General features: G+C 43.2%; 1 protein-coding gene across 1 annotated transcript; it reads right to left on the minus strand.

The window, feature by feature from the left end:
• Positions 1-1,284: 1,284 nt before the first annotated feature.
• Positions 1,285-26,837, minus strand: LRIG2 (leucine rich repeats and immunoglobulin like domains 2). Its single transcript, XM_040616467.1, has 18 exons — positions 26,600-26,837; positions 20,111-20,182; positions 19,568-19,642; positions 18,924-19,058; positions 18,268-18,411; positions 17,989-18,132; positions 17,239-17,382; positions 16,837-16,980; positions 14,003-14,083; positions 13,075-13,146; positions 12,875-12,943; positions 11,391-11,554; positions 9,868-10,188; positions 8,660-8,941; positions 7,586-8,035; positions 6,949-7,098; positions 5,381-5,662; positions 1,285-4,726 (listed from the first exon to the last, which is right to left on the minus strand). Exons 3-18 carry the CDS (start codon positions 19,636-19,638, stop codon positions 4,497-4,499), a joined length of 2,883 nt encoding a protein of 960 aa, XP_040472401.1. The 5' UTR covers positions 19,639-19,642; positions 20,111-20,182; positions 26,600-26,837; the 3' UTR covers positions 1,285-4,496.
• Between the last annotated feature and the right edge of the window lie 236 nt (positions 26,838-27,073).

Consider the following 27,073-nt stretch of genomic DNA (forward strand, 5'->3'; position numbering starts at 1 on the left):
ATCGGCACCAGGAACCCCTGGTTTTCAGGCACATAGCTGACAAATACGGAAGTCAAGAGCCTGCACGCAGAGGAAGGGCAGCCCTTCAGCCCGTGCTATGAAGGGAGGTAGCAGAAGCAGTGACATTTGCTTACAGCCTGGCTCTGCTTTCTGGATGCTTCAGCGTAGGTCCTGCGGACACGACACACTCCCCTGCGCATGGGAGCAGACGCAGGCCACGAGGAACTGGGCAGCGCTGCCAAGCGCATCGCATGTTGCCACGTAAAACCGGGCAGGGACCCAAGGCCAGGCTGCCAGCGGCTGCCCTGGCCTCCGCGGCAGAGCCTGCTCCTACAGCTGCCGGCAAGGCCGGAGCCTCTGCGCGGGCTGCCTGGCGCTCCTGGGCGCTGCATCTGGGGATGCTCTCTGCCAAACTGGTCCCTGGGCAGGCCATAGTGGCCAGGAGAGGAAAGCCCCGCACCGCAGGCTGCCACGTGCTGTGCTGCCGCAGCAGCGTGCCAAGCCGGCTGACTAACTCTCACTTGTCGGGCCGCGTGTGCACCCAGCTCTTGTGGACACTTTCCTTGGGTGCAAACCTCACTTGGCAGCAAGAACCCAGGATGAGGCAGCTACAGGAGCTCGGGTTAACTTGGTAAAAGCTACACAGTGTTGAGAGCTGTGAACAGGTGAAATGGTGAGGCATACCAAACAGAGCACAGGAGAGCAAAGGTGGTTAATTAGCAGAACACGAACCAGCACAAGAACACAGGGATAGAAACAGAGTAAGTTATTCAAAGGAATAAAAAACTTACCCTGGATTTTATGAGGGAGGGTGGCAAGCAGGGTGGGAGGCACACACCTCTGCCCTCCTGCAGCAGGTATGTGGCGGCACACTCTCACCAACAAGTTTATGCTGACAGTTTGTTGCTGGAAAGAAAATCTCTTATTACTTCAAAGGATCCGAATAGCAGGATGACAGCGTTGGGAGCACAGTGATCTGCGAGTCTCCTGGCCCAGAGTCAACAGCGCCACGGAAGAAGTACCTGCACATTTTCAGAAAAGGGTACAGGGTGTTTCCTACTAGAAAACTGAAATAAAAATCACAGAATCAGATAATGGCCGAGGCAGGAAGGGACCTCTGGAGGTCACCTCCAAAGCCTCTGCTCAAGCAGGGGCACCTGGAGCCAGCTGCCCAGGAACACCTCCAGATGGCAGTTTACTGTACTTTTTTCCCTTGGAAAATTAAGTATCACAGAACAAAAATAAATTACTTGATTTGCAAACTAACAAAGCTACACCGGATGCTCAATGTATATAGCATTTTATTGAATGAAGGTATATTACAATAGACAAACATATATTACACATGCTATACAAAATATACATTCTTATGTGAAAAAAATATAAATAGACACTAGGAAATAGCAACAGAGAACAAGAGCAGCTTTGCTCACGCTCTTACGAACCCCCAGTTCCTGCACTGTTAATACTTTGGCATTGATTGTGTTTTGTGAAAACAGAATGGCCACTCTGTCCTGTCTGCACCTCCTGGAGGAAAGGGCAAAGAAAAGAGACTTGATTTTTTCTGCAAGCCTACCTAGGAAGTTGTTCCACAATGCTAAGCACAGCAAGGTGTTCACCTACTTACAAGCTTCAGCTATTTACAACCAGCTTACGGACTTTAACAAGATACCGTTGCTCACGGAAGGATGCAAGTGTCCTAATTCATATCAGCAGCTTTTCTAGGCCACTATCTCACAGAAATCAGTGCAGCTTGAGCTCCTAAATGGCTTCAAGTGCTAGCACTTCAGTTTGTTCTGGTGCAGATGGCATTAATTTTAAAGCCTTCGTCCTGGCCAAGCACATCTTGCCTACCTAAAGGGAATTCAATCGCACTAGGGAGTTGTGCTCAAAGTACACCTGAGATCTGGACATCCACAACTGTATTGCGGCAGATCTCTATTAGCTCAGCTCCACAGGAGAGAGGGATGAAAGAAAAAGTAAGAGGCATTTGCCAAACAGTGACGGGAGGCAGAGCAGCAAGGGGGCTGTTTTCCCACTATTGGGAAATGGTGGCCCCACACATGCCAAGCAGCACTCTGCCACAGCAGCCTCTGCGAGTACCTGGAGAAAGCAGCAAGCTGCCCAAAAGAATGAGGCTTCTCTGCTGCTGTAGTTTCATGACATGACCTTTCTCATCTGGATTTAAACTGACAGTACTGGGTTCCTGCAACAGAGATAACTTTGGATTTTAAATAAGCACCATGTCTTAAATTCAGTCTGGAGAGGAAAAGCCTGGAGGAAGTTAAGTTCATTCCTTTCTGGTTTTAAGATTCTTCTTTTAGCATGTATGTTATTAAAACATTTTGGATGTCAGCACCCAGAAGAGTTTAACACACCTGTGTTTCTCTCTACTTTATCCAAAGGTCAAGGACAATTGGATCATCTTCCTACTACAGCTACTGACTATCAAAGCAACCACAGCTGCTTTGAGAGTGTGCAAAGAGCGCTTGATAATATTTGCTCATTTCCATAGGTCTGAGTATTATTCATGTCCAAAGAGCTGTGAGGAAAATAATAGTTATTCTCAGTGTTTCCTCACTTGTTTACTCAAATAATTCAGTCTCAAAAGTTTCAGCTGTGATTCTGCATCACTGCATCCGATACTTCAGTCACACACCCTTCTATCTAGGAATGGATCAATGGCAAGTCTTACATGCCTCCCTTGGGCTGGTCCAGAAAGGTTTTCCTGTCTTTATAAAAATACACTGCGCACCTGTTTTCATTTTAGTATACATCCTATGGCTTGGAAAAAAATGCAACAATGACTAGGAAAAAAGCCCCTTGGCTCTTCAGGCATGAGTATACAGGATGACGCTGAAGCACTCTTAGCACTGAGCACAACATACTTGCTGAAAACTCACCACTGACGAGCCTTCAACAGAAAGATGCATCTTCCCAGAAGAACGAACTTGTCAGGAATGTCCTTCCTTTAATTTTGTCAGGCACATGCCACTGTAACTAATGAAGTCTGCGCTTCCCCCGTCTCAGCAAGTACTGGACTTTCAATATTGAGTGGTTCCCTGCATATTGTTTCATTTCTTACCTGCCAAATATTTAAACATTGTGGCCACACTGAAGTCTAGGGAATTATTGGAGAGTTCAACAGGGCAAAAATTTTGCCTGATACTTTACAACAGAAAAGGATACAAGTGTTTTAAGCTACATATGCCCCTTGGCTGCGCTGAGGAAACCGAAAATCCACAGTATAGTTCACTAAGTATTTATCAAATGCTCTCCCAATTTATCTGATGCTTTTCATCACAACATTCTCTTCAAAAGCTCACTTAACTGTCAAGCTATAAAAAAATACATGAAGACTTCTCTGCAACATACACAATAGAAAGGCTTTTTTTAAAGATAAAAGGTTACATAAACTTCTGAAACAAACCACTGAAAACTCTCATCTTATAGTTGTTTTACCAGATGACCAGAAAGAAACATTCTGTTTACTGTTCTTTTTGTTTGCTATTTACAGAAACTTGTGGGAAGTTAGATACTACAGCATGGAACGCAGGTAAATACCACTCGTTAATGCAGGGCCTGCTGGGTTTATGCTGTAACGGACAAGATGGTGCCTAATATAGAGATCTAAGGACTCTCTCAACACTCACGTGGGTGAAACTTGGCATTTTTCTCATGTCATGAAATGGATCAGCTTGCAGTCAGGTCAGCCCAGCTTAAGGCATATAGAATTGTACGTACAACGAAATTCATTAATATCACAGTTTCACCACATACCTATAGTAAATTCACCTCTTTCCGAAACGAAGACAGCCCTATCTTCTCAGAAACAAGCTTTCAGTCCCACCAAAACCACCCCATCCATATGGCTTGATATGCAGCTGTCAAGGCTAACAGTATGATACATACCTTTGGCATAATAGAAAATATATTTACATTACAGCCAACACATTTATATGCTTAGTGTATACAAAATATTTATAAATGCAAATTTATTTACAACTAGAGTCCATTATTCATAGGAGAAAAGAAGCTCCAAAGTTAGACTGGTAACAGACACCTGCCAACAGTCTAAGGAACAAAAAGCTGGCCAAGAGTTTTATGTTTACAGTTACTGGGGAATTCCATGAGGAGACCCTGAACATTTGTTTTCAAGCAGACAATGCAGCGTGAAATAGCTATGCATTCTTGAGAGATTTTCAAAGCATGCACCAACACAAAGGCTGCTTCCAACATCAGAAAATCCATGTTTTAATGCTATTCTTGTAGACATCACTAATCATCACCTGTTGCACATTCCCATTTTCCAATACACAGAAATCTAAGGAAAAAGGGCATGTGCCACCTCCTCCTAGAGAGTCCAACTCTATTTAGTCAGCCTGTAATTGCAGACACACATACACAAGCATCTTTGGCCTTGGGGTTAGTCCTGAGGTAGTAAATACAAAAAGTCACTTGATAAGGATTTGCTTTCAAGACTTCATTTTAGTGTCTTACGTGGTTTCACTATAGTCATGAATGTTCCGTGTCCTATTAAAATCAAAGTTATGTTCACATAATCTGTGGCAAGGTCTGGGTGAAGCAGCTTGTTCCCGGTCACTGTCAATAATGCCCTCGCTTCGAAGAGGTCGTGGGGTCTCATGGGCTGACTGCTGATGCAGAAAGTGTGAGTGAGAGCACGCTAGGTCTTTGTTTATTCCCCATAAAGGAAGCTGAAAGGGTTCTGAGGAAGAAAAATTGGAAGAGGAACAGGACTGAGTTAATGATAAACACTCTCAAATTTTAGACAGATTTTTTGAGTTGTGTGACTCAGCAATAACAGTCTTTCTGAGGTTATTTTTTCTATTTTTGCGAGCATATTTTACTGGATGCTGTCCCTTTTCAGCAGTCTGTTACAGTAACCAGAAAACAACACGCAGAGTTTCAGTGTGACTGTTTAAAAAGGCTACCTGGAAGAAAGTCAACATAAACCCAATCAATTTACAAAACCAAAATATTAAAAAACCCCAACTTTTGGAGTTCTTCAAAATTCAGGCCAGCTTAAACAGAAGGGCTATTGGAATTTATTATATGAAGCTTTAACTCTTGGCTAATAGAGGTCCTTGGGAGTACATGCAAAGGATCACACTGCACAAGATTTAAGAGATGAACTGCAGATTAAGAAACATCGTACTTTTAACATCACCCTCTTCGACTCTTGGGTACTGGATGCAAATCGAGGGCTAGTTCCGAGAACAGGTGGGTGGTAATGAACAGACGAGTTACCCCACAAACTACAGTCACTTGAAGAATTAGCTGTGTGTCAGCAACGAAGGGCAGCACAAGGAAGAACAGAGTTATCAGGGAATACAAAGCAACAAAAGGGAAAAGAGCTCACCATTAATCTGCTGGGAGGAGATTTTCTTTTCACTTATTTTGTCATGGTTGGTGAGGAAGACAGACATGTCTCTGTCTGCTAGGAGATTATCAAGAGCACTGGTTTCACGCTGGGTGCGTGCTGCATACGTTTCCTTAGGGATCTGCACCATGAGATTAGGGAGAGTTTGATCCAGGGGGTCCTCTTCTGTGATGTAGGCATAGGGACAGTACTCTCGTGTCCTGGAGTAGATGTTTGCATTGTCGTAACAGTCTGAGCAGATCACCAATGGCGTTGCACCACCTGGTAAACGCAAGGGAAAACAGAAACGCTCTCAAAGAGGATAAGGATGCTTCACTTCAATAGACTCTTTCCTGTCTCAGTACAATCAGATATTACACGGTGGGGAGGGCCTTTATATAGTTAATGTGGTAACAGAGTACCCAGCTTAACTGTTTACTGAAGAAATGACATGAGCAATGCTCTAGGTTTCCCACCATCCAAATTCTCAATAGCACTACCCTTCTGAGGCTGACCAGGGGAAAACCATGGACATGAGCAAAACAAAATCTCATGTTTGCTCTCCTGTTTCAAGGGCAAAAGGGTTCCATGCAGGTTCAATCAGCTTGGGCAGTGGGCTGAAACAGCCCTGGAGTCAAACTGGGATACCTATCCATATTGGCTTATGCTCTTGTACCAGACTTGTACCCTGCATGCCCACACACCTCAAACCAGATCATAAAGTGGTCATTGATCTCAACTCCTTCCCCATACAGACTCTAGTGTAGCAGGACTACAGACTAGAGGGAATGGATCATGGGAGAGATGTGAAAAACTTACACTGAAGGATCACTTTTGAAAGCCAGCCTATTTAAGGATTGGATGGCTTCTCAGCACTTGGATGGTAAAAAATAGCCTCCCTGTAGACTCAATGATGCAAATATCCTGAAAAGCGTCCAAACAAGGCAGGGAAACAGTACAGACCCTTTAGTTATGATTGTAGCAAGCAGACTATACGTCTGGCAGAGGCAGTAATTTTATGCCAAGGATGAAAGGTACAGCAAGTCACCTTCCAAGCAAAATATTTCCACCTCTATTGCCTGGCCTTTTGAGATGCCAAATGAAAGAAACAGCATAAAAATCTACCTTGGCATTTAACTTGGGAATTCTCTAATGGCATCCCCGCCTTGCTGAACAGATCACAAACCCTGAAGCAATGAGCCTCTGGAGGGACCTGTACTACTCTGGCACCTGAAGGACAGCAGTCACATCATCTATATGCAAAGGCACTCACAGAAGATGTGAGCCCAGACATTGTTGGACCAAAGATTAAACAACACGCACAGAAGGCAAAAACCTTGATAGCAGAATGTAAACAAACACTAGAAGAAAAACAGGGGATGCCTAAAACTCAGAATGATCAGTGGAAATTTTCCGATCAGCATGAACTCTCACGTAGGAAAAGTCACCTTTGATGTTAATACACAGCACTGCGCTGCATTACGCAATACTGCTGCCAGTTATGAGGACTAGACTGCGCACTGGCATCCTGCTGAAACACAAATAATACACGTGAGGGCTTTGCTTACCATCTGTGCCTTTATGCACGTAGCTACCGGCTGGAGGCATAAGCTGCTGATGGCTTCCCGCCTCCGAGTTACTGTAGCCTTCCTGAGGCTCCGACAGAGTTCCCTGGGAGGATAGATAGCTGGGAATGTCTGCAGGTAGGTTCATCTCCTCTGCAAGGCAGAATTAACATTGATGACATTAACAGCAAAGTCTGAAGATTTCAAGGTAGTACCAATAGTATTACCCACATTAACAAAAACGTTATCCAGAATTTCAACTCACATATAGTTATCTTTTTTTCTACCTCAGTGATTAGAAGTCCATATAGCTAGTTCAAAAGTAACGGGGCCTGAACAGAAATTTATACAGATTATTCCAGATCCTGAAAATGTTTGTATGTTTATTCAAATATTTATTTCCAAACTTTACTGTTTTCCCTCAATATAGAGCAAATCTAGTGCATAAGGGATAAAATTAATGCTTTTGATGTTTTAGAAAAAAATCTAAATTGAAGGAGTTTGAGCAAATCCCTGAAGAGCTTTTAGGAGGAAATATTCAGTGCTTCAATCTTACACACCTGTAATGAATCCAGAAATTTTACCACTCTTAAGTGTTTTGGATTAAAAACAGGGATGAGGACTTGCTTTTGCAGTTTACCTGTATTAGTGATGCTGTAATCTTCACTCTTCCTTCTCATGTGGTAGATCACGATAACCCACACCAGGGATGTTCCCACAACACAGCACACGACGACAATAATCACAATGCCTACTGTTGTCCAGCCATCCTCCTCATGGACAATGCCATTCTGGGAAGAATCACAATTTGGGGAAGCCAGGACATTCAGGTAAATATGGCCACGCTCGGTGCCCAGTGTGTTGGACATAATGCACGTGTACTTCCCAGCATCCTCCAGTCCAGCATCCACAATGATAAGGAGTTGATTTGCCGCAGCAAAAAAATGCCGTTCTGTGACTGTCAAAGGACCATCATCTTTAGTCCAGTTGAGGCGAGGGGCAGGACTGCCACCAGCTATGCACTGCAGGACAGCAGTTTCACCTCGGGTTACAGTTCTGTCTTCCAGGGGCCTAACAAAGGAAGGAGTTTCTGTGACAGTGGAGGAAAAAGAAAGGAAATTGTAAGATAATTTCACTGTGCAATACCAGAGCGTACTCCGTGGTATTTAAAAATCTGATCTTAAAACCCAAACCTAAAACTTCAGCAATGAAACACAGGATTCAGGAAATCCTATGAGTTCAGCTCTTTTATGGATCACTGCAGCAAATGCAGGTACAGCAAACATCCCCAGAATTACACTAGCCACAGTCTGCTTTAAGCATTCAGATTCTAAATTTGCCTATGACCATCATGTTAAAAGTCAGGGTCTTCAAAAAATACCACACTCTAGAAGGAACAATCCCTACATTACCACTCACCACAGTTCATGTTACCTGTGACTAAGTATGTTCTAAGGCAACAGAAATTACCTAGTCTACACTGCTGGATGGAGATACGCCCCTCAGTTCTCTCCTGCAAATATCATACTAACTTCACAGGTCAGCGCTGTCGCTTAGCTTCTAAAGCTTCACTGTTCAAAAACCATTGCACGTGCCACTCTTTGTATTTTAACTTCTTTCTTCAGCACTTAAACTTGCTGCTTACAGATAAGCTACACTACCCCTGCAAAAGTGAAGGGATGCGCATGCAAGCATGTATTAGCACACCACTTACCTAACACAGTCAGCGTGGCATTTGCTGACAACCCCCCCGCAGTGTTTTGTGCCATACAGCTATAGATTCCCATGTCTTCTATTTTTACATTTGCAATAAAGAACACATCATCCTCAGGCATGACATGCATCCTCCTCTCTCTTGCAGCAGGGAAGTCTGTGCCACCGTCTTTCTGCCAGGAGATCTGTGGAGTAGGGTGGCCCTCTGCAGCACACTCCAGCCGGGCCATTGCCCCAGTGCGGATAGTAAGATCCATGGGGGTTTTCAGGAAAGAAGGTAGCTCTGGATCCAAGGAGACAGTTTCAGTACCAGGGAAAAAGGTGCAAAAGCTCCAAAGCACAGAGAGTATCTAAAACCAAAGAAATCTGAAACACACCTGCAGTTCTCCTTAAGAGAGAGGGACAGATTATTCTGAAGAATCGCACAAATTCTCAGGGATCATTTCTAAGAGCTTATCCTCGAAGTGTCAATACAGTATCTACAGTGCTTATTTAAGATGATCTGAAGGACATCGTTTCTCATGGGGAAAAGACAGGGAAAAGGTTTCACCTTCTTCATAATCCCTTTGTCACACTTTTTCTTCCCTGGTAATAGGGAAGGTGAACTTCCATCTCATCAGTCCAGGTCTGATTATCTGTTCTGGACAAGCACAAGCAACACAGGCACCTCTGCTCTCAGATACAACAGGAATCAGTGGTTTACCGATGTGAACACTCTTCGTACCTCCCTTCCCTCAAGCCAAAATAAAGAGAACCATGATGGATAAAAGCAAAGGACTTCATAATTGATTTTTCAGACTTTGCTTCCAGTCCTACCTACTTTTAGCTGAGTCTTCCCAGCTCTACAAACACATGGGAAGGTGCTTAGTTCTGAAGAAACAGCAGAGGGAGCTTTTAGTTTAAGACACTTCTACCTCCATTTAACTAGATGAACAACTAATTGTGTTATAATGAAAGCATGGGAGATACCTGCCCCTTTTGGAAAGTGAGCAGAAGGCTCTTCACCCACAAAAAAGCCCCATCAACAAACACCAAAAAACCCAAAACACTTCCTTCTGGCTTTATAAAAAGATGCTTGATACTTCCAAATACCAGTAGGACAGTCTTGCAAGACTATTTTGGACCAGCTCTAGTGAAAAATAGACTTGTAGCTACTTAAATAAAGTTTTAGGTTAAAGGTGATTTTCCTTAATTATCATTATTGCTTACCATTGACAGTCAGCTTGGCTTTGTCAGAATAATTGGAGCCAAAGTGATTGGTGACAATGCACTGATACTTTCCTTCATCAGTGAAATTCACATTGAAAAGATGCAGGACAGTGGTGTACTCAACCACCTCGCCACTTTGCTGCTGGTATCTGGCAAAATTCTTAATCTCTGCATCATACAATACTTCACTGTCTTTACGCCAGGCAGTGGACATGGGTGAATCACTGCTGCTCACAGCCGTGCAAGTCAGAGTCACATTCATGCCTCGCAGAGCAACTGTGGTCTCAGGATGCACTCTTATCTGTGGTTTAGGGAAATTATCTGAAAATAAAAGCATCAAGATCAGTTACTTTCCTCTTCAACTTGCTAGTAATATTGCAAGAAAACTCACTGAAAAGACAATGTAAGCAGAAAGAAAGCTTTGGGAACAGATGTCCTGCTTGAGGTGCACATATTCAGCTGTTTTCAGTTGGAAATCAAGCTATGAAAGAGGATTAGAACCACAGGTAGGCATACAGAAAAAGCATTGAAAACAGTTCATGTAGAAGCATGGTCTTGAGCAGCGCCCTGCATTTTGTACAACTGTCTGGAACTTGCTATATTTAGATCACACACAAAAGTCATGCTAGCTGAAGAGCTAGACTATTTAACGAAGGACTGAGACTTACTTTCAGATAGCATAAACATCTTGAAGAGCCTTTAAGCTCTACAAATACAAAGCATAGCAAGCTGGCAATTCACTCTATCTCATCCCACTTGATCAGAGTTATTTCAATACCCGTTATTTCAGCAAAGACATTCTTGTAGGCACAGAGAATGTTCAGTATCAGGCTCCACAGTGGTGGTATTAGAATGGAGAAGTGGGTGCTTGCATCTACATGATGATTATTGTAGCCTTTACCACCAAAAGAATGAAAGAATTGCATACGCACAAGTAACACTTATCAGATTGCTCATCCAGAAAATGGAACACCAGACTATTTCCAGGCCTGCCACAGAACTCACACGTGACTCTGGACAAAGAACGTCTCAGTTTTCCATCTCACAGTTCAGTTACAAAAATAAACAGGCTTATGTCTGAAACCGTGGTGGCAGAGACCAGATAAACATTACAGATCCAGAGTGTCAGAATACATGCCAGAGTATTAACTACTCTAGCCTTGCTGGTATGGACAAGAATTGTTAAGGAAGTGTCAAACAGTCCTTCCAAAGCTAAAGTCATTTATCAGCAGGGAGAAGGGAAGCATAACCAGTTTTTAACGGTAACCTACATGAAAAACAATGCAGTCTCACAGAATAACTCTTTCAGGTTAACTTCAGTGCTCAAATACAACAAAACAAAGCAAAGAGAAACAGAATTAAATCCCAAACTCCAAAGCAGACCCAGTGATGTACACAGGCCCATGTGTGCATCATAGCCAAGACCGAGTATTTCCAGCAGTGCTTCAGCTTGATTTCAGAAAGGTACCTGCACAGATTTGTGTTACCATGTTTTTATATCAAAAGTCATTAAAAATACAAACCACAGACAAAGTCATCAGGGTCCACACTGAGAAGGCTTTGTCCTGCTAACCATTCAGGATGAGCACAGCTAACATTTACAGCCTGCTGTAAATGGCTGTCAGTGAGCCACTGGGGCAGCCATTTCAACTGGCAATCACAAAGCAAGCTGCTAGTGTTCAAAATTCTGCAGAAACAAGGCAAAACAAAAGCGTGATTAAAGTTTATGTATTTCACATACTTACATGTGATTTCATGCAACAAAACAAAGCATATAGACTCAGAAGTGTCAAGACTTACAGTATTCTTTTACGCCTATGGGTATTTATTATAAAATGTTAGCTATAAACAATCTCGAAAAACCTTCCCTCTGTGTCAGCATTAAAACCTTAGACTTCTTTTCAATTCTGAAGGAGACAGCCTCAGATTTTCAACTTTAAAAAAAGTTAAGCCTGTCTTTACAATTATCCCATCCCTCTTTAAAGCAATTAAAAGGAACATAACACTGCAGAGCAGCCCTATGTCTCAAACTAAACATACTTGCCATTATGAAATCAATATAAGCCTCAATGCTCATTTTTGTGTCAGCTAATAAATATTTAAGAATGGAAGTGATTTGTTTCATACAGGTATCTACTGTAGCTTGTTTTCTCTGCTCCACAGAGAAAACTGCAAACAGGAAACAATCATGTGTCACTTTTCCCCCCCCACCTGCTTTCAAAGTTTCCTAAATATTATGCATGACTACGACTGATGAGAGAAAGTCCACCACTTCAACAAGAAGTGATCTGCCACTAGATTAATCTAGTAATGAGAGCGTAGAGGTATGCCAACAAGCCAGGATTCATCCTACTGTTTTGCCCATACATACCAACAATTCCTCACTTTTAAGGTACATTAGAGAAGGCAATGAGCCTTCATCTTTAACACCCAAAACGTGTCTCCTCAAACTGGTAGAACTTGCAGACTAAGTCCATTTAGCCAAGATTAACCAATTGAATAACAGTTTTAAAACAGATTACATGATATTCAGAGGCTTTATCTCATAGAGATGACTGTGTTACATTAGGATTAGTCTTGGGTGTGAAGGTCACTTTACATTGTTACACTTTGAATGTCTGAAGATCACAAGAAGCTCTAGCAGCTTAAGCATCTGCTGAGCAAGTAAGAATTCTTGTCTAGCTGTGAATTTTAAAGCTCTTCCCTAGTCCCAAAAATGGGAAGACAAAATACAGGGTTTGCTAATTCCCCTGAAAAATTCCTGATAAATTATTTCTTCTGTTCACTGTCTACATGCTAGTGTGTGCCGAGCTTGCTGCAAAATCATCAGATATGAAAGACTTAACAGTTCAGCACTGCATGAAGAAATTATTTTCTACTAACTGCAACTAAGAAATGCAAAAAATGGAGGCACAGATTTTATCAAACCTTAAATCTAAGTATACTGCTGCCAACTGTGAGTTGGTAGCACTTGTAAAGAATCTGTAAATAATTGTCATAAACTTACAGCTCCTTCAGGTGAGCCTGGGCAAATGCATTTTCTTGGATGGACATTACTGCATTGTTGCTTAAATCTCTGTAAGTTAAGCAAAGAGAACAATTATGGGCAAATATGATTTCATATGCTACCTTCAGTTAAATTATTGAAAATTTGACAGAGAATAGAAGACTGAAGTTGACAAATAGTAAGTTCTACAAAGCACTTACAGGTGTTCAAGTCCTTCAAGACCAGAGAATGCTTTCTTGGTAATTGACTTAATCTGGTTTCCTTGCAAGATTCTGAAAGACAAAGCCCCCCAAACTCAGAAACCAGTCTGAATGTCAATGGGAGTGCACAAATAAGACCTAAAAGACTAGGTTTTTTCTAATTCTATCTAAGCTAAAAGATCAAACAGAGTTTTTTTGAGCTTAGAGGCTCAACTAATTTTCCCAGGAACAGTTTCTTTTCCATTCTTAACCCAGAGATTTGGGTTAGAGATGTGTCAGGAGGTAATTTAAGTCAGCAGAATAAGACATTGATAAGTAGAACTTGGGAGTGGAGCAATAACTTCCTCATACCAGTCTGCCACAATCACATTAGTTCCCAAGACTGCACCTTTATACCAAGCTATTCGTTATAAGCAATGCCTGTAGCTCCAGAGGATGGAGCTTTCTACAAAGCACATGGCTCTGGATGAATCAAGTGTACAGTTTAACTACTGAAAAACTGTTAATTCTAGTGTTTCATGTTTGCTCAAAAACACTTTGTGGTGTGGTTTTGGTGCTGGGGGTTTTGTTGGTTTTTTTCTTCCAAGTGGTAACTTTTACCCAAACTAAAGCAGCACAAAAAGTGACAATCATCACACAGCAGGACTGGGCTATTCAATAATACATACAGCCAAATAATTATGCTTAATTTCTTCAAATTGGTGCTGCAAGGTGATCTAGTACTACACAGATCAAATGCTCCTGAACATGGAGCCCAAACCTATATCAAGAGGTTGTAGCACACAAGTGGAAACACACCGAATACAGCTGCCAACTAGAAAGGCTTTCTGCCTTGTGTCATTGATTTACAATCACTTAATATTTTGCACTCTCCCTCTACTCTGTGTGCCTGGGAAGTACTGTCATTTTGATGGTTTCTAATACATACAGTTTATCCAGCCTGCTGAGTCCCACAAATGCTTCATTTGCATCTTCTATGGCCCAGGAGATCTCATTGTTCCGCAAGTCCCTGCAGAAGAAGAGCTTTCTTATACAGAAGCCTTGTAACATCATCATGACCACTGCTAGTGGCAAGCTGGGGATGAGAACTTTCTGTTGTACAGGCCAGCCACAGTGTTCTGGCGCAGTGTCACCTGGAAGGTCTCAAATCTTTTAAAACAGTTTGTCAGAAGATGAATACCCCATTTCAGAGATGCCAGGGAAAATGGAATCGTTCAAGATCAGTGCCACAGACAGCACCACAAACAAATTCTGCAGTAAACTTCTTGATGTGGTATTTAAGCAAAGACCCAGTCTGACTAGCACTTGTCATGTGATGGGAGTATTTGCCAGAAGCTGGGAGAGGCTCCTGAAGCAAGTTGGTTCATGTAAGCGAATTAACCAATACACTAGCAGCATTAATCTTCCTGAGTAACAGGCTTATAATAGCATTAGCATATTAAGAGATTACACATAGGTTACAGTGTAAGGCTGCCAGGCACAAAGTAGTAGATTTTCAGAATGAAGTTGATACACCGCTCACAAATCTCGTTACCAGCTAATGGGATTTCTGTTTGACCTCTGCACAGCACTTTGGCCCCTCACATAGAAGAACCGTCTAAACAGCAAAAGCAACAGAGCAATATGGTTCAGAGAGGATTACATGCTGTTTAGTGAGAAGGAGAAATAAATTCAGTTGCATTGTTAGCCTGAATGGCATGGACTGAGCCAAGAGTTTCCATCAAAGCCACGGTTTTTGTCCGTTTTGATACCACCACGCACAGAAGTCCCTGCAGGAAGGAGTGTGTTTAAAGGAAAATACACCAATGAAAAAATAGTCTTTACTGCATTTTACCAGATACTTGCTTGATGGAGCTTCCAAACAAGTCAACTGACACAGATAGCTAGCTACATATACAGGTAATTGTATACATCACCTCACACAAACACTTCCTTTCTTTCCCCACCTTAATGGTGGGAAAACAAAGTATCTACTTTCCCTTGGGTGAGACAGTAAATTGCATAGAATACCATCCTGGAAGAAAGAGTGATCAACCTCTAGGACGCTATCTGTGATAACACATTATTTTCTTACTTTTCTTACTTTGAAATATGGAAGTCTTGTTCTTAACACGACGCAGCAGTCATTTCCACAATAAATATATACACTTTAACATTTGGGACGAAAAGCAAAGAATTCCATGATTCACACATCAGAGGGTCTTAACAAATATGGCCCTGATACTTCCTCACATTAAGTATTTTGCGCTTTGAAAATTATTCAGGCTAAGGCACTCAACATGGATGTGATCTAATGAGAAGAATGACTGATGAATAATATGCCAAATTTATTTCCAAGTTTCTAATTCCTGTGATCTGAAACTTGTTTCTAGAATTACCTCGCGGTCTGCTTTGGAATTTTAGATTGTGAATGCTGGAGGGGTATCAATGCCAAGCTACTTGCAGTATTATGAAGTAAATAATGTGTTAAGATGTAAAATTCCAGTGCTATTCTTCAATATACCTTTAATCCTACCTTGCTTTTAATACCTCGTAGTTAATATACCGTTTTACAGTTTATTCTTGTAAATTAAAGCTACATTGCAGAACAGTGACAGAGGCTGAACATACAGAGAAATACTAACGTCAGCCTTAGCACTGAGACAACCAGTACACAAACAATGGACAGCGACACGGTATCTCCTGTTGTTTGAAGTATTTTTACACTCCACTACTCAGACCATTTAGCAAAATGAGTGTGCAATGCAAAAGAAAAGCCCCTCATTGTGTGAGCTGAGGAGCTGCCTCCTCGTGCTTGGCTGGCCACGAATGCTTGGAGCCTTGTTAATCACCACTGCCCTCTGTCCTGCACATTCCAACCCCGAAGCAAATGGCCAGCCTCTCAGCTGTTGACGCCCCTGAGGAGCCCAGGAAAACCTACTAATTAATCTGCTCTTGTTCTTTTTCATGCTACTCTAAATCTAAGAAATTAGTTTTAATTATTTCATTAAAAGGTTGCATTAAGGTTAACAGAATATGACTGCTTACATAAATCTCTCTGGTGAGTTTGCTTATTTAAGCATTTATTTAATGAACTGACAGAGGGGTTACAAACTTTCACTCCTTTCTCAACTACCATTGTTTAAGATGATTACAACTGTTCAGATCTACTTGGGACTTTTTTTTTTTTTTTTTTATTAAGAGGCAAGATTTGAGTCTTTTCTTGTCAGAAATACCAAACAGCTGCAGCTGCTACGAAAGGTCCTGGTGAGTGCAGAGCTGTGCCTCTACAACAGCAAGAAGTAACCCTACACCCTCCTATGCACTGTGCCTGCCTTCAGCACACAAGCAGGGTGGGCTTAAACCGTACCTTCTGCAACCAAAAGGGTTCACCGCTTGGTTTCTGAGGCTCCAACCCTAACAAAATGCTCTGGAATTAGGAGAGGTCCAGGCTGACCATTCATTCCACAACTGGCATTTATACAAGCTGACTATCCACACCTTCTTAGAACCAGTATGACATGCAGCTTGCACCCGAGGTCACCAAGCCACTGTTTCTTACCACCTCTAAACTTAAGTGGTTGGTTTGTTTTAGCTGCGGCAGAATTCTGTATCTCAACAGACCAAAAGATTATCAACTGCACCACACCTGCAGGCAGGACAGCATGCAACAATGCCAACACGCTGATCTCAGGCTTGCATGGTGCAATACTCATTGTCTTTATTTCCAAAAGCTTCACTGCATTAAACTGAAATTTCGACTAGAAGTTTTTCTGTACTTACAAGGTTCGAAGATTTGTCAGACCTTTAAATACACCATCAGCAATGTGACTAATGCGATTGTCACCCAGGTTTAGTTTCTCCAGTAAACCAAGTCCCACAAAGGCAGACTCCTTAAGGCGAGTTAGCTGGTTGTACGACAAGTCTCTAGAAACATTGAACATACACTTTAAAGGCAAGTAGGGGGGATTAATTATGAAGATACTATTGAACTTGATTAATTCTTCAGTTCTGCTTAATTTCTCTAACAGAACAATTGAAATAAAAGTAAAATACACAGCATTACTATGGGCCTAACAAGAAAATGGAGTACTGCCTCGGCAATTCATTCTTGCTACATACCTGCTATCCAATCTGTTATTGCAACATTACAAAACCCCCAATGAAAAGCAGCCCAGGACTTACAGCTCAGAAAGTCTTTGGCAGAACTCCCATGCATCTGGACTGATCCTGTTAATGGCATTCTGGCTAACATAGAGTTGTTGCAATGTCCGCAGACCATACAACCAGCCCTTGTTTACTTCTGTTAAGTTATTATGTTCCAGTTCTCTGAGGAATTAAAAAGAAAAGCATTTGCCAAATAGATAATCAATGAAAAATATGTTTACAAAATTTGACCTTGTGGATCTCAAAATCATTTACTCACATTAAGCCTCAGGCAACCTGAAATGCATGATTATATTCATTCCATTGAAACCAGAAGAGCAAACTGAAGTACATGAAGAACTGAGTAACTCAACAGCTGCACTGACCCAGTGGCAGAAACAAAACTAATCTCTGTTCTCAAAGATTACTTCTTTTTAAAAAAGTTTTTGCTAGCACTGCATGGCACACTCTTGTGCTATCTCTGCCAAACAGTCACACAGCAAAAAAACATCCCATGTTATGGGGAGTGCAAATGAAAACCAGCAAAAAGCAGCCTAAAGGGTCAAAGCACTCTTGATCAAGTGGGAGGAAGTTGGGGAGAGCCAAGATCCTTCCACCTCTGAAGTAACTGGATACGATATCAAAACAATGGGAAAATACGGATCTGAACTCATTTCCTGTGATGCTCATCAGTACCTCAGCACCACCCTGACGTAAGGCAAGTCATACAGGACACAACCCTCCACAGCTAGAGCCCCTAGAAGAAGTTCCACAACTAGGCGTACTCACAATTCTTCTATATTACCCAGGCCAAAGAATGCTCCATCCATTAGTCTGTTAATCCCATTGCGCTGCATTTTCAAGGATTTTAAGGATTCCAGTCCTTGGAATGTAAGGCTTTCCACTATTTTAATCCGGTTCCTTTTCAGCTCCCTTTCATAAAGATGACATCCAAATATTAAGACATCTTTTGAAAAGCACCACTTTGTTGAAAGTCAAGAACACATACTCAGACGAACACCACAGCTGTAAATGCCATGTTTTTAAGTTTTCAAGACTGCTACTTACAGAAACTGCACGTGAGGCAATTTGAAGATCTTTGGTGGAATCACACTAATCCTATTTCTGTTCAGCTTTACCACCATTAGTGAGCTAGATAAGTTATCAAGGCAGCCTGCTTCTAGAGTAGTTATTCTGTTGTTGCTCAGATTCCTAGGAAAGAAACAGGGAAAGAGGCCTTTCAAAGCATTTTATGAACACAACTGCACAAGCAATTCAGAGTGACCACTTAATTTTAGAACTCACGTTCCTTGTAAAGTCACATCACATCTGAATTCTGGCATACCAAACTAATTTTTTTCCAAAGAACTGGTGCTAGGAGCTGATTTTTACTGCATGCACATGCTTCAGTTAAACATAGTTAAGACAATGTCAACAGTCATCTACTCAAAATGGGCAGGAATCATTCCATGTCCCTGCTGGCTGAAGTACCTGCACTTTGACAACAGCAGTTATTGTTTTCCCTACTATTTGAGAAAACACAATACAGATTGGTATGAAAAGTGTTTTATTTCAAGCACATTTTTAGCTACGTTAAACGCTGCTACCAGTTCACAGCCATGCAAGGCTGCCTGCTTTAAGACAGTAACTTAAGAGTAGATGAGCTACTCAACGTTATTGTGCAGAGTCAGGAATCTCAGACATAACAGATCACTCATACTTACAGATACTTCAGTTGCATCCGAGGAAAAGAAGAAGCTTTAATTTCTGAGATCAGATTAGAACTAAGATCTAGATTTTCCAATGAAAGGTAAACTTGGAGTTGCTCAGCATTTATTTCTGGAATAGTATTGTGTACCCTGGAAAAAAAACCAACCAGCAACAAATATGGTTATCAAAACATCCTATTCTTCAAGTTGTACAGCTAAACCAGCTAAAGGATTCTTTCTGTATAGAAATATTATTAGCAAGCCTCTTAAATGGGACATGTACCACACACTTCAGAGTGTTAATTCCCAACGCAATACTGAAAATCCAAGAGCTATTTGCCACCTTGACATATGAATAGATTCAAATTCTGGGGCCTGTATTTGGGCTGCTCCTTGTGGGAACTGTCATTCCTAGACTGCATCCCTCCCCTTCAAAGCTGCCTGCCTTGGCTGACTGCATTTTATTGGTAATTTAGGGCGACTTGATTGCCTAACTGATTTGTATTTCTTTAAAGAGTGCTTACACATTCCCTAAAGCACTTCAGATGAGCAGTATTTCAAGACAAAAGAAGCTACGTTTTCCTGCAACTTGATAGCAGAACTCTAATACAATTCTCTCATTTGTTAAACAAGAAAAAGGCAGACAAGCTATTACTTACAATGAAAGAAGAGTTATATTAGAAGTTGTTTCTCCAAAATACGGAATTTCACTTAGCTCATTGTAATTCATTTTCCTTAAAAACAAAACAAAACACATTATTGGCACTGCAAAGAGAAGAAAAACCATTCTGTTTGCAGTGGAACTAACTTCTATCACAGAATGAATTTAACAATTTTGTTATCTTAATAGTACTTAGTAGTTGACAAAAAAGGTTCCCTAGCAGCTTAAATACTAATAATTTGAATAATTTAATAGTGGAGCATGCTAGTTTTTACCATTTTCATGGACACTATACCTTAGAACCACCTACAGTCAAAACAAACACATCTAATTTCTTTTTTGAAAATAATGGTCTTCTAATCTCTTATGAAAAAGTCTTCTGCTCACAAAGGATCACTTCTGTGCAAAATGTGCCACCATTTTTAACTAACTGGCAATGAATATTTCTACAAGTCAGACCAGACATCTAGACATGCAATGAAATGTACTAATTAGAATTAGGTACGATATCTTTAGTTTATCCTCATAAAAAACAACTTACACTTCTTGTAGTGTATGAACAGACAAATCAATGCTCCAGTTGGATGACAATAAGTGATTATGACTCAAATCCCTAGAGAACAGACAGAAAAGTTATTCTAGCTCCTGGAATAATAATTAAAAAACCCCAAACCACCATCATGTATCCTTTATGCAACCTAAAAGTTTTAAACCATATTTATGCTACATACAATTCTTCCTAGCTCATTCTAGTGGTCACTCACAATAGAAATCTACAGTTCTATTTCTCCGCTTGAATCAAGTAACTTTTTTTCAAAAAGGTTTCTTGAAGGAAAGATCATACCTGACCTGAGCATTTTTCCCTCAAATCATAGCTTTATAGACCATACATGCCTATCACAAAAGAGAAAAACCTTCCAGGGACATGAAAATAATTTCTTACAAAACACCTGTTATTGAACTGATTTCTGTAGCAGCTACAATCCCCATTTTCTCAGCGTGCCCAGCTTTTCAAAGATGTTGACTAGTCAAGGCGGGCTTGTTTTGGAGGAACAATGTACACACAATTACCAGACAAGCTGGAGGGGAGAGAAACATGAGGCTGGGAAGCTTATAGAAGGCATGCTTTAGTGCCAGCTGGTTTTGCTTATAAGAAACAAATGCAGGAATTGGATTGTTTCAATGGGCAAGAGAGTAATTAAATCTGTTTTTAATGCCCATACTGGATGTTGATACTATTCCCATTGCTTTTTAACTTTAAAGCAGTAATTTTTGCCTTGGACTTGGTGCAAAAAATGTTACTTGGGGAAAAAAAGCCCACAGGTCCGCTTTGGAGAGCTAACTCCTTGGACAGAGACTATCTCTATTTTGCGACATGAATCAAAGCATGACCAGAAAACGTCAGGTTTTGATGGAAGCCTAGTTCTAGCTATACCAGTGAGGACAGACATCGCTCCACATGGTGAAACCAACTCATCTTTTTGACGCCTTTCTGGCACAAGTCCAGAACGAAGATGAATCCCTGAAGCTTGTGCCAACAGCCCGAGTCATTGTGCAAAGGAACAGGATTGGCACTGATGCCAAGCTTGTGAAACATAACTGACACCCTTGCCACAGTTGGAAAACTGTTGATAGGTGCATATATTATAACTGGACACTGCCTATTAAACCAAGAAGTCTGTCTCTGCTGGCTAGTTGTGCCTGCCTGTCAGCAAGGTAAGATGCTTCTCCCTCCATTTCCAATTCTGACACCGAAGACAGAGCTATAATGAAGTATCTTCAGCAGAAGCTGTTCACCTCCTGATGAATTCCTCTATTAAGGTCCTGTATCACTGATTCTCTTTCATGATTACAGAAGTAACACAGTATATATTTATTACAGCCAGTTTTAAGATTATCAGGCAGGCTGCAGCTATGCTGACAAAGGAGACAAAATTATCCTTTACAAACAAAACTATCTGTTAAAAAGCTTATTGAAGTGTCACAGTTAAAAATAATTCCATTGACAACCAGGCTCAGGCAGTCACTGCACCCACATGCTCGTCTACTCCTGCAATAGCTTTGGGCTTGTGGTCAACTGAACTACACTGAGGGTCGAACTTGTACAGACACGAAGCTGACCAAAAACACATGACTAGGGGAAGACAAGAAATTGTACTGGTGCTGCTGCTGAAGAAGGTGTTGCAGTACAAATCTAACCCTCGCTGAGGACCTGTAAGCATCTGTCAGTGGGTGTTAATGCTGACACAAGAACCCTCCATGCAGGAGGGAAGACTGGCAGCTAACCAGAAGACAACCTGAGCAGGACCTGGTTTTTTTCACCCCAGCACGCATGTACCTATGTATTTTTGATCTGTAAGACCAGAACCTTCTGGGAGAGAGCAAGGACTTCACAGACTATTTGCTGTTAATGTCCACTCAGGCTCAGCAACAAAGATACCGTTCTAACAATGAATTATTAAAATCCTGGGTGTCGTGGCAAGTCAGACAGTTGTTAATGCATTCTTTTAATTACATCAAGATGTAAATTATACAGATACAGCAGCAGTCAGGTTTGCAAACAATTATTCATTCCTACAATTAAAAGAAAAAGAACGTGGAGAAGAAAACAATGCACATGCAGCCACTGAACACTACTCTACAGGCCTGCTCCCTTGATATAAGTAGTAATTAAGCCAATCTTAAATGCCAATAACACATGAAAACAATCAAGTGTGAACTGCTCCAGGTCAGGGGAGGCTGAGCACTCAGGACACCCTCTCAGGCTGTCAGGATCCACCCTGCCCACCACTGCTGGAGCCTGGCTCAGCCTGGGGGCTCTGGACTTGGCAGAGGAGCCCAGCATGACCCGCAGGAGCCACCAGCCACACTCGCAGAGTGGGCAGCACGGATCCCAACTCCCAGAGGCAGGCTCTTTCCTGGATCTTTCCAACACTCAGGCACCCAGCCAGCACTGAGGAGACTAATCTTGGTAGCAGTGGGTTTAACCAGAGCGGGGAGTACTAAGCCACGCTGTTTCCAAAGGACATAAGCGCAACCCATGGAGGAAGGATGAGACAATGGACACAGAAGATAACAACACACTCCTCAAGGTGGCCAGATACTACAATGATGAGCAAAACCATGCCACAGGTGCTGAGCCAGACCAACCTGTGTGTCAGGCATGGTTAGTGGGCACTGACAAAGATCTCACGAGTCAGATTAAAATGCAAAGGAAATAGAAACTTGATTTTCCTAAGGCTTTCAGGAAGAATATCATAGAATAGAATATTTCAGTTGGAAAGGACATACAATGATCATCTAGCCCAACTGCCTAACCACTTCAGGACTGGCCAAAAGTTAAAGCAAATTATTAAGGGCATTGTCCAAACGCCTCTTAAACACTGACAGGCATGGGGCCTGGGTGATGAGGATTTGCTAACATTCAGGTCTCCCCCCCCCCCCCCCCCCAGGAGACAGAAGCCTACTGTCTTACTAAATTAAGATTTTAATTTAGAAAGCCCAAAAAAGTTTTTTCTATTATTACTCAGATTTGGACTACAACACAGTTTTGATTAACAGTAACTCCTCTTTCAAGAAGTTGGTTACAGTTCATACTTAAAACAGTTCTGACATTACTTATGCCTAGTTACTGTTACTGATACTTTTCTTTTTGAAATAGAGTAACCGATTACTAAATCCAAAGTGAAATATATTGTCTGATTTTCTATGTTTATAGATCATTCCATCACACAGCTAAGACTTCTGCTATTATGCAGAACCAGATAATTCCCTTGCTCTGAAAAAGCCAAAACCAAGAAATCCATCATTTTAAAAGCACTTGCATTTTTACTGTGAGGCCCATGTTATGCCAGATACAGAGCAAACACACAAAATTTGTATTTTGGAGTTTATTATCTGGTATTGTATGTAAAAATCATCTAAACATTCATTTTGAGCAGAAGTGGTATTCATCTCAAACAGAACACAAAGCACACACCAAACTGATTACTGTATACTGATTCCTGGAGAATGATCTTAATTCATCCCAGCTGAGCGTACCAGCTCCCTCCCCACGGCACTGTGCTGGTACAGGTGCTGATGCAGCAATGCAGCCAGCCTTGTGAGCTGAAAACACATAAGCTCACCCCAAAAAACTGTTGCAAATGGAACTAGCTGAACTAATTAACTTCTATTCATTGTCTTCCTATTTACCAGGATATATAAACAAACTTTCAGGCACTTGCGTAGGACTGAAAGGCAGCGACCACCAGCATCGTGCTTCCCTTTCCCACTACAAATGACTGCCCTACAAACAGGGCTTGCATTCCTTGCTCTAAAGAACATAATGTTGAGATGCAGACATATAAAAAAATATTCACTAACTTCTTGACTTCCCTACCCTTTTCATCACCTGCCAAGTTACCCACAAAACATATGTAATTTAGCAGGAAAAATGAAGATACAGTTGCCTGAATACTTCTGTCATGAAAACAAGTTCTGAAGGCGTTCTCCTGACCTTATTAAAAATGAAAACCCAAAACAAAACCAAAAACCCCCTACACTGGAAGCATCACCTGCAAGTAGTTTGAAAGGGATCGGAAAAACAAGAAATTTTAGTTCTCAAAGTTAGGTGAAATGGTATCACAGAACTAAGAAGGAAAAGCACATCTGGGACTTCTTCATGCGAGAAAACTTAAGCTTTGATTAATTTTAAACAGCTTGTATGCATTATAGCTTGTTTAGATTGAGAGCTGCTAGAGTAGTCCTAGTGAAGAAAAAACGTCACCCAGACACACACACACTTTGTGTGCCAAAATCCTGAAAGCCACAAGAGAGAACATATGCAGAATGAATTGGGAGCAGCCCTCAGAAGGACTGGGGATGCTGGTTGACAAGAAGCTCAACAGGGCCCAGCAACGTGTTTCCAGCCCAGAAAGCCAACTGTATCCTGGGCTGTATCAAAAGAAGTGTGACCAGCAGGTCAAGGGAGGAGATTCTCTTCTACTCTGCTGCGGTGAAATCCCACCTGCAGTACTGCATTCAGCTCTGGGGCCCCCAACACAAGAAGGACACGAACCTGTTGGAGTGAACCCAGAGGCCATGAAGATGCTCAGAGAGCTGGAGCACCTCTCCTGTGGGAACAGGCTGAGAGTTAGTTGTTCAGCCTAGAGAAGGCTCCAGGGAGACCTTAGAGGAGCTTCCAGTACCTGAAGGGGCTGACAAGAAAGTGGGAGAGAGGCTTTTTACAAAAGCATGTAGCGACAGGACAAGGGGAATGGCTTTAAACTGAAAGAGGGGAGATTTAGATTAGATATAGGGAAGAAATTCTTCACCATGAGGGCAGCGTGGTGCTGGCACAGGGTGCCCAGAGCAGCTGTTGATGCCCCATCCCTGGAAGGGTTCAAGGCCAGGTTGGGATGGGGCTTGGAGCAAGCTGGGCTGGCGGAAGGTGTCCCTGCCCGTGGCAGAGGGGTGGGAACTAGATGATCTTTAATGTTGTCCCCTTCCAACCCAAACCATCCTATGATACACTTATTTATTGCTTGCAGCATATGTCAGATTGCATAATGTAGTACAGTGCCAGCACTGCTTTTTCCCATTCCATTTTGTGCCAAGTAATTTTAAACACACCCTCTATCAGCTTGCAGAAAGATGCAAGTATATGTTGAAGCTTGAAAACTTGCTCTCCAAACAGCATGGATATCGTTTTGCTTATTAGCTACCTGATGAACTGCCAACTCACTGTTCCAAGCACTGACACCCTCCCTGACAAGTGCTGAAGTTAAGATATCCTTGTACTTTTCTAAACACAAAAGGTTTCACAGACAACAATTTCTGTACTGAAATACACATTTACTCTTAAACATTTCCAATTGCTTACCACGCAGGGAAAGAAAACTACAGAACCACAAAGGGGTGAGAAGGTGACAAGCTTCCTCAGATATGCCCAGTTTTTAACACAGATCAGATTCTTTCAGTCCTGCTGGAAGAACTCCTGTAGTGAACTGAACAGTGGTTTGCATGTTTATACTATCTTCCAAACAGGCTTTTTTTTTCCCTTGGCCTGAAATAACGTTATTTCTATCAACTAGGAAACAGAATCACTCCAAGAGGGCTTGAAAACTGTTGCTTGAGCACGAAACTGGGTTTTGATATCCCTCATACTTCAGCAGCTCTTCCACCTGAGTACACTGGAGCCAAAGGTGACAAATGCAACGGTGACTATTATGACAGTAATAGCCAAGGAAGAATAAAGGTGTACTGGGCTCAGCCCCACCTGAACACTGTTTCGCCCACTGTCTAATTAAACTCTTGGGGGCAGAGACTAAAGGTGCATTGTAAAATGTTCTGAGGGTTGCGTTTTTTTGAAAAACAATGGCAGCAAATGTTTAGGAGAGCCCACAGCGGTTTTCCTAGGGGAAAAGGAAGTCACTGAGTCGGCAAGGCAGCAACGGGATGCAGGGGAAACCAGATGCAGTAGGAGCTGCCACAGCACATAGCTGAAGCTGGGGGCTGGAAAGAATATTTCCAAGCCCAACTGTGAGAGAGACTGTGTCCTACAGCCTGACCCGAAAAAACGTTAAATCCTGGCTGGACGGGCATTACCATTCCAGCCTGCTTCTGCTTCATACTGCTCTCAAATGTTACCATCATGTAGCAGGCTAAGAAAAGCGTGACATCTGTGCCCTAGCGACCGCGAAGCACCAAGCTTCCTCCGGGCGGCTGCTGGAGCAGCGGGGCGCGACCGCCCCCCGGCCCAGCGGTGGCTCAGCCGCTGCCCCTGCCAGCCGCTGCCCCCCACCCCCCGCAGCACTGACCGCCCCGGGCCCGCGGCAACAGCCCACGGGCCCCGGGGCCCAGCATCGCCGGCCTCCCGCCGCTCCCACCCGAGAGCCACGCTGCGGCGGCCAGGAGGCCCGGCCAGGCCCCGGCCTCGTACCACCCTCCGCCGCCGGTACGCCGCTAGGCCCCGCACCCGCCGCCCCGCCGCCCGTTAGGCCCCGCGGCCTCACGGCCGCCCGCCCGCCCGCCCGCCGCGCTCACTCACAGGCCCGTGGTGCCGGCGGGCAGCGGCGGGATCCTCCACGGGCCCGGCCCGCCGGGCAGGCGGTGCCGGCTGCAGTCCAGCAGGCCGCGGCGGCAGGAGCAGGGCGCGGCGCAGGGCTCGGCGGCGGCGGCCGCAGCCACGGCCACCCGCGCCCACAGCAGCGTCAGCAGCAGCACCACCGCCAGCAGCGCCAGCAGGGCCCGGGGCAGCGCCCCGCGGGCGGCCCGCACACCCGGCCCCGCTCCCCGCATTCCCCGGCCCAGCGCGGCCCGGCCCGGCCCGGCCCCGCCGCCCGGCCCAGCCGCCGCGCCCCGGCCCGCCCCGCCGCGCCACCTCAGCGCGCAGGCGGCGCTGCGCGGGGTGGGGCCGCGCCCCCCTGCCTGCCTCAGCCTGCCGGCGGCGGTGGCGGCGTGGCGGTTCCTCTGTCGCCTCACGCCCCCCAGCCCCGCCGGGGGGTCCCTGCGCCGGGGGGCA

This window comes from Falco naumanni, chromosome 17, assembly GCF_017639655.2.
Source record: "Falco naumanni isolate bFalNau1 chromosome 17, bFalNau1.pat, whole genome shotgun sequence".
NCBI classification, from domain to species: Eukaryota; Metazoa; Chordata; class Aves; order Falconiformes; family Falconidae; genus Falco; species Falco naumanni.

Excerpts from the sequence above, each read along its gene's own strand:
- LRIG2 (XM_040616467.1), bottom strand. The coding sequence starts at position 19,638 with ATGAATTACAATGAGCTAAGTGAAATTCCGTATTTTGGAGAAACAACT. Across the intron at positions 18,412-18,923 it reads CGGATGCAACTGAAGTATCT|GAATCTGAGCAACAACAGAA; the intron begins GTAAGTATGAGT and ends TTTCTTTCCTAG. Across the intron at positions 8,942-9,867 it reads AGCCAAGCTGACTGTCAATG|AGCTACCTTCTTTCCTGAAA; the intron begins GTAAGCAATAAT and ends CCTTGGATCCAG.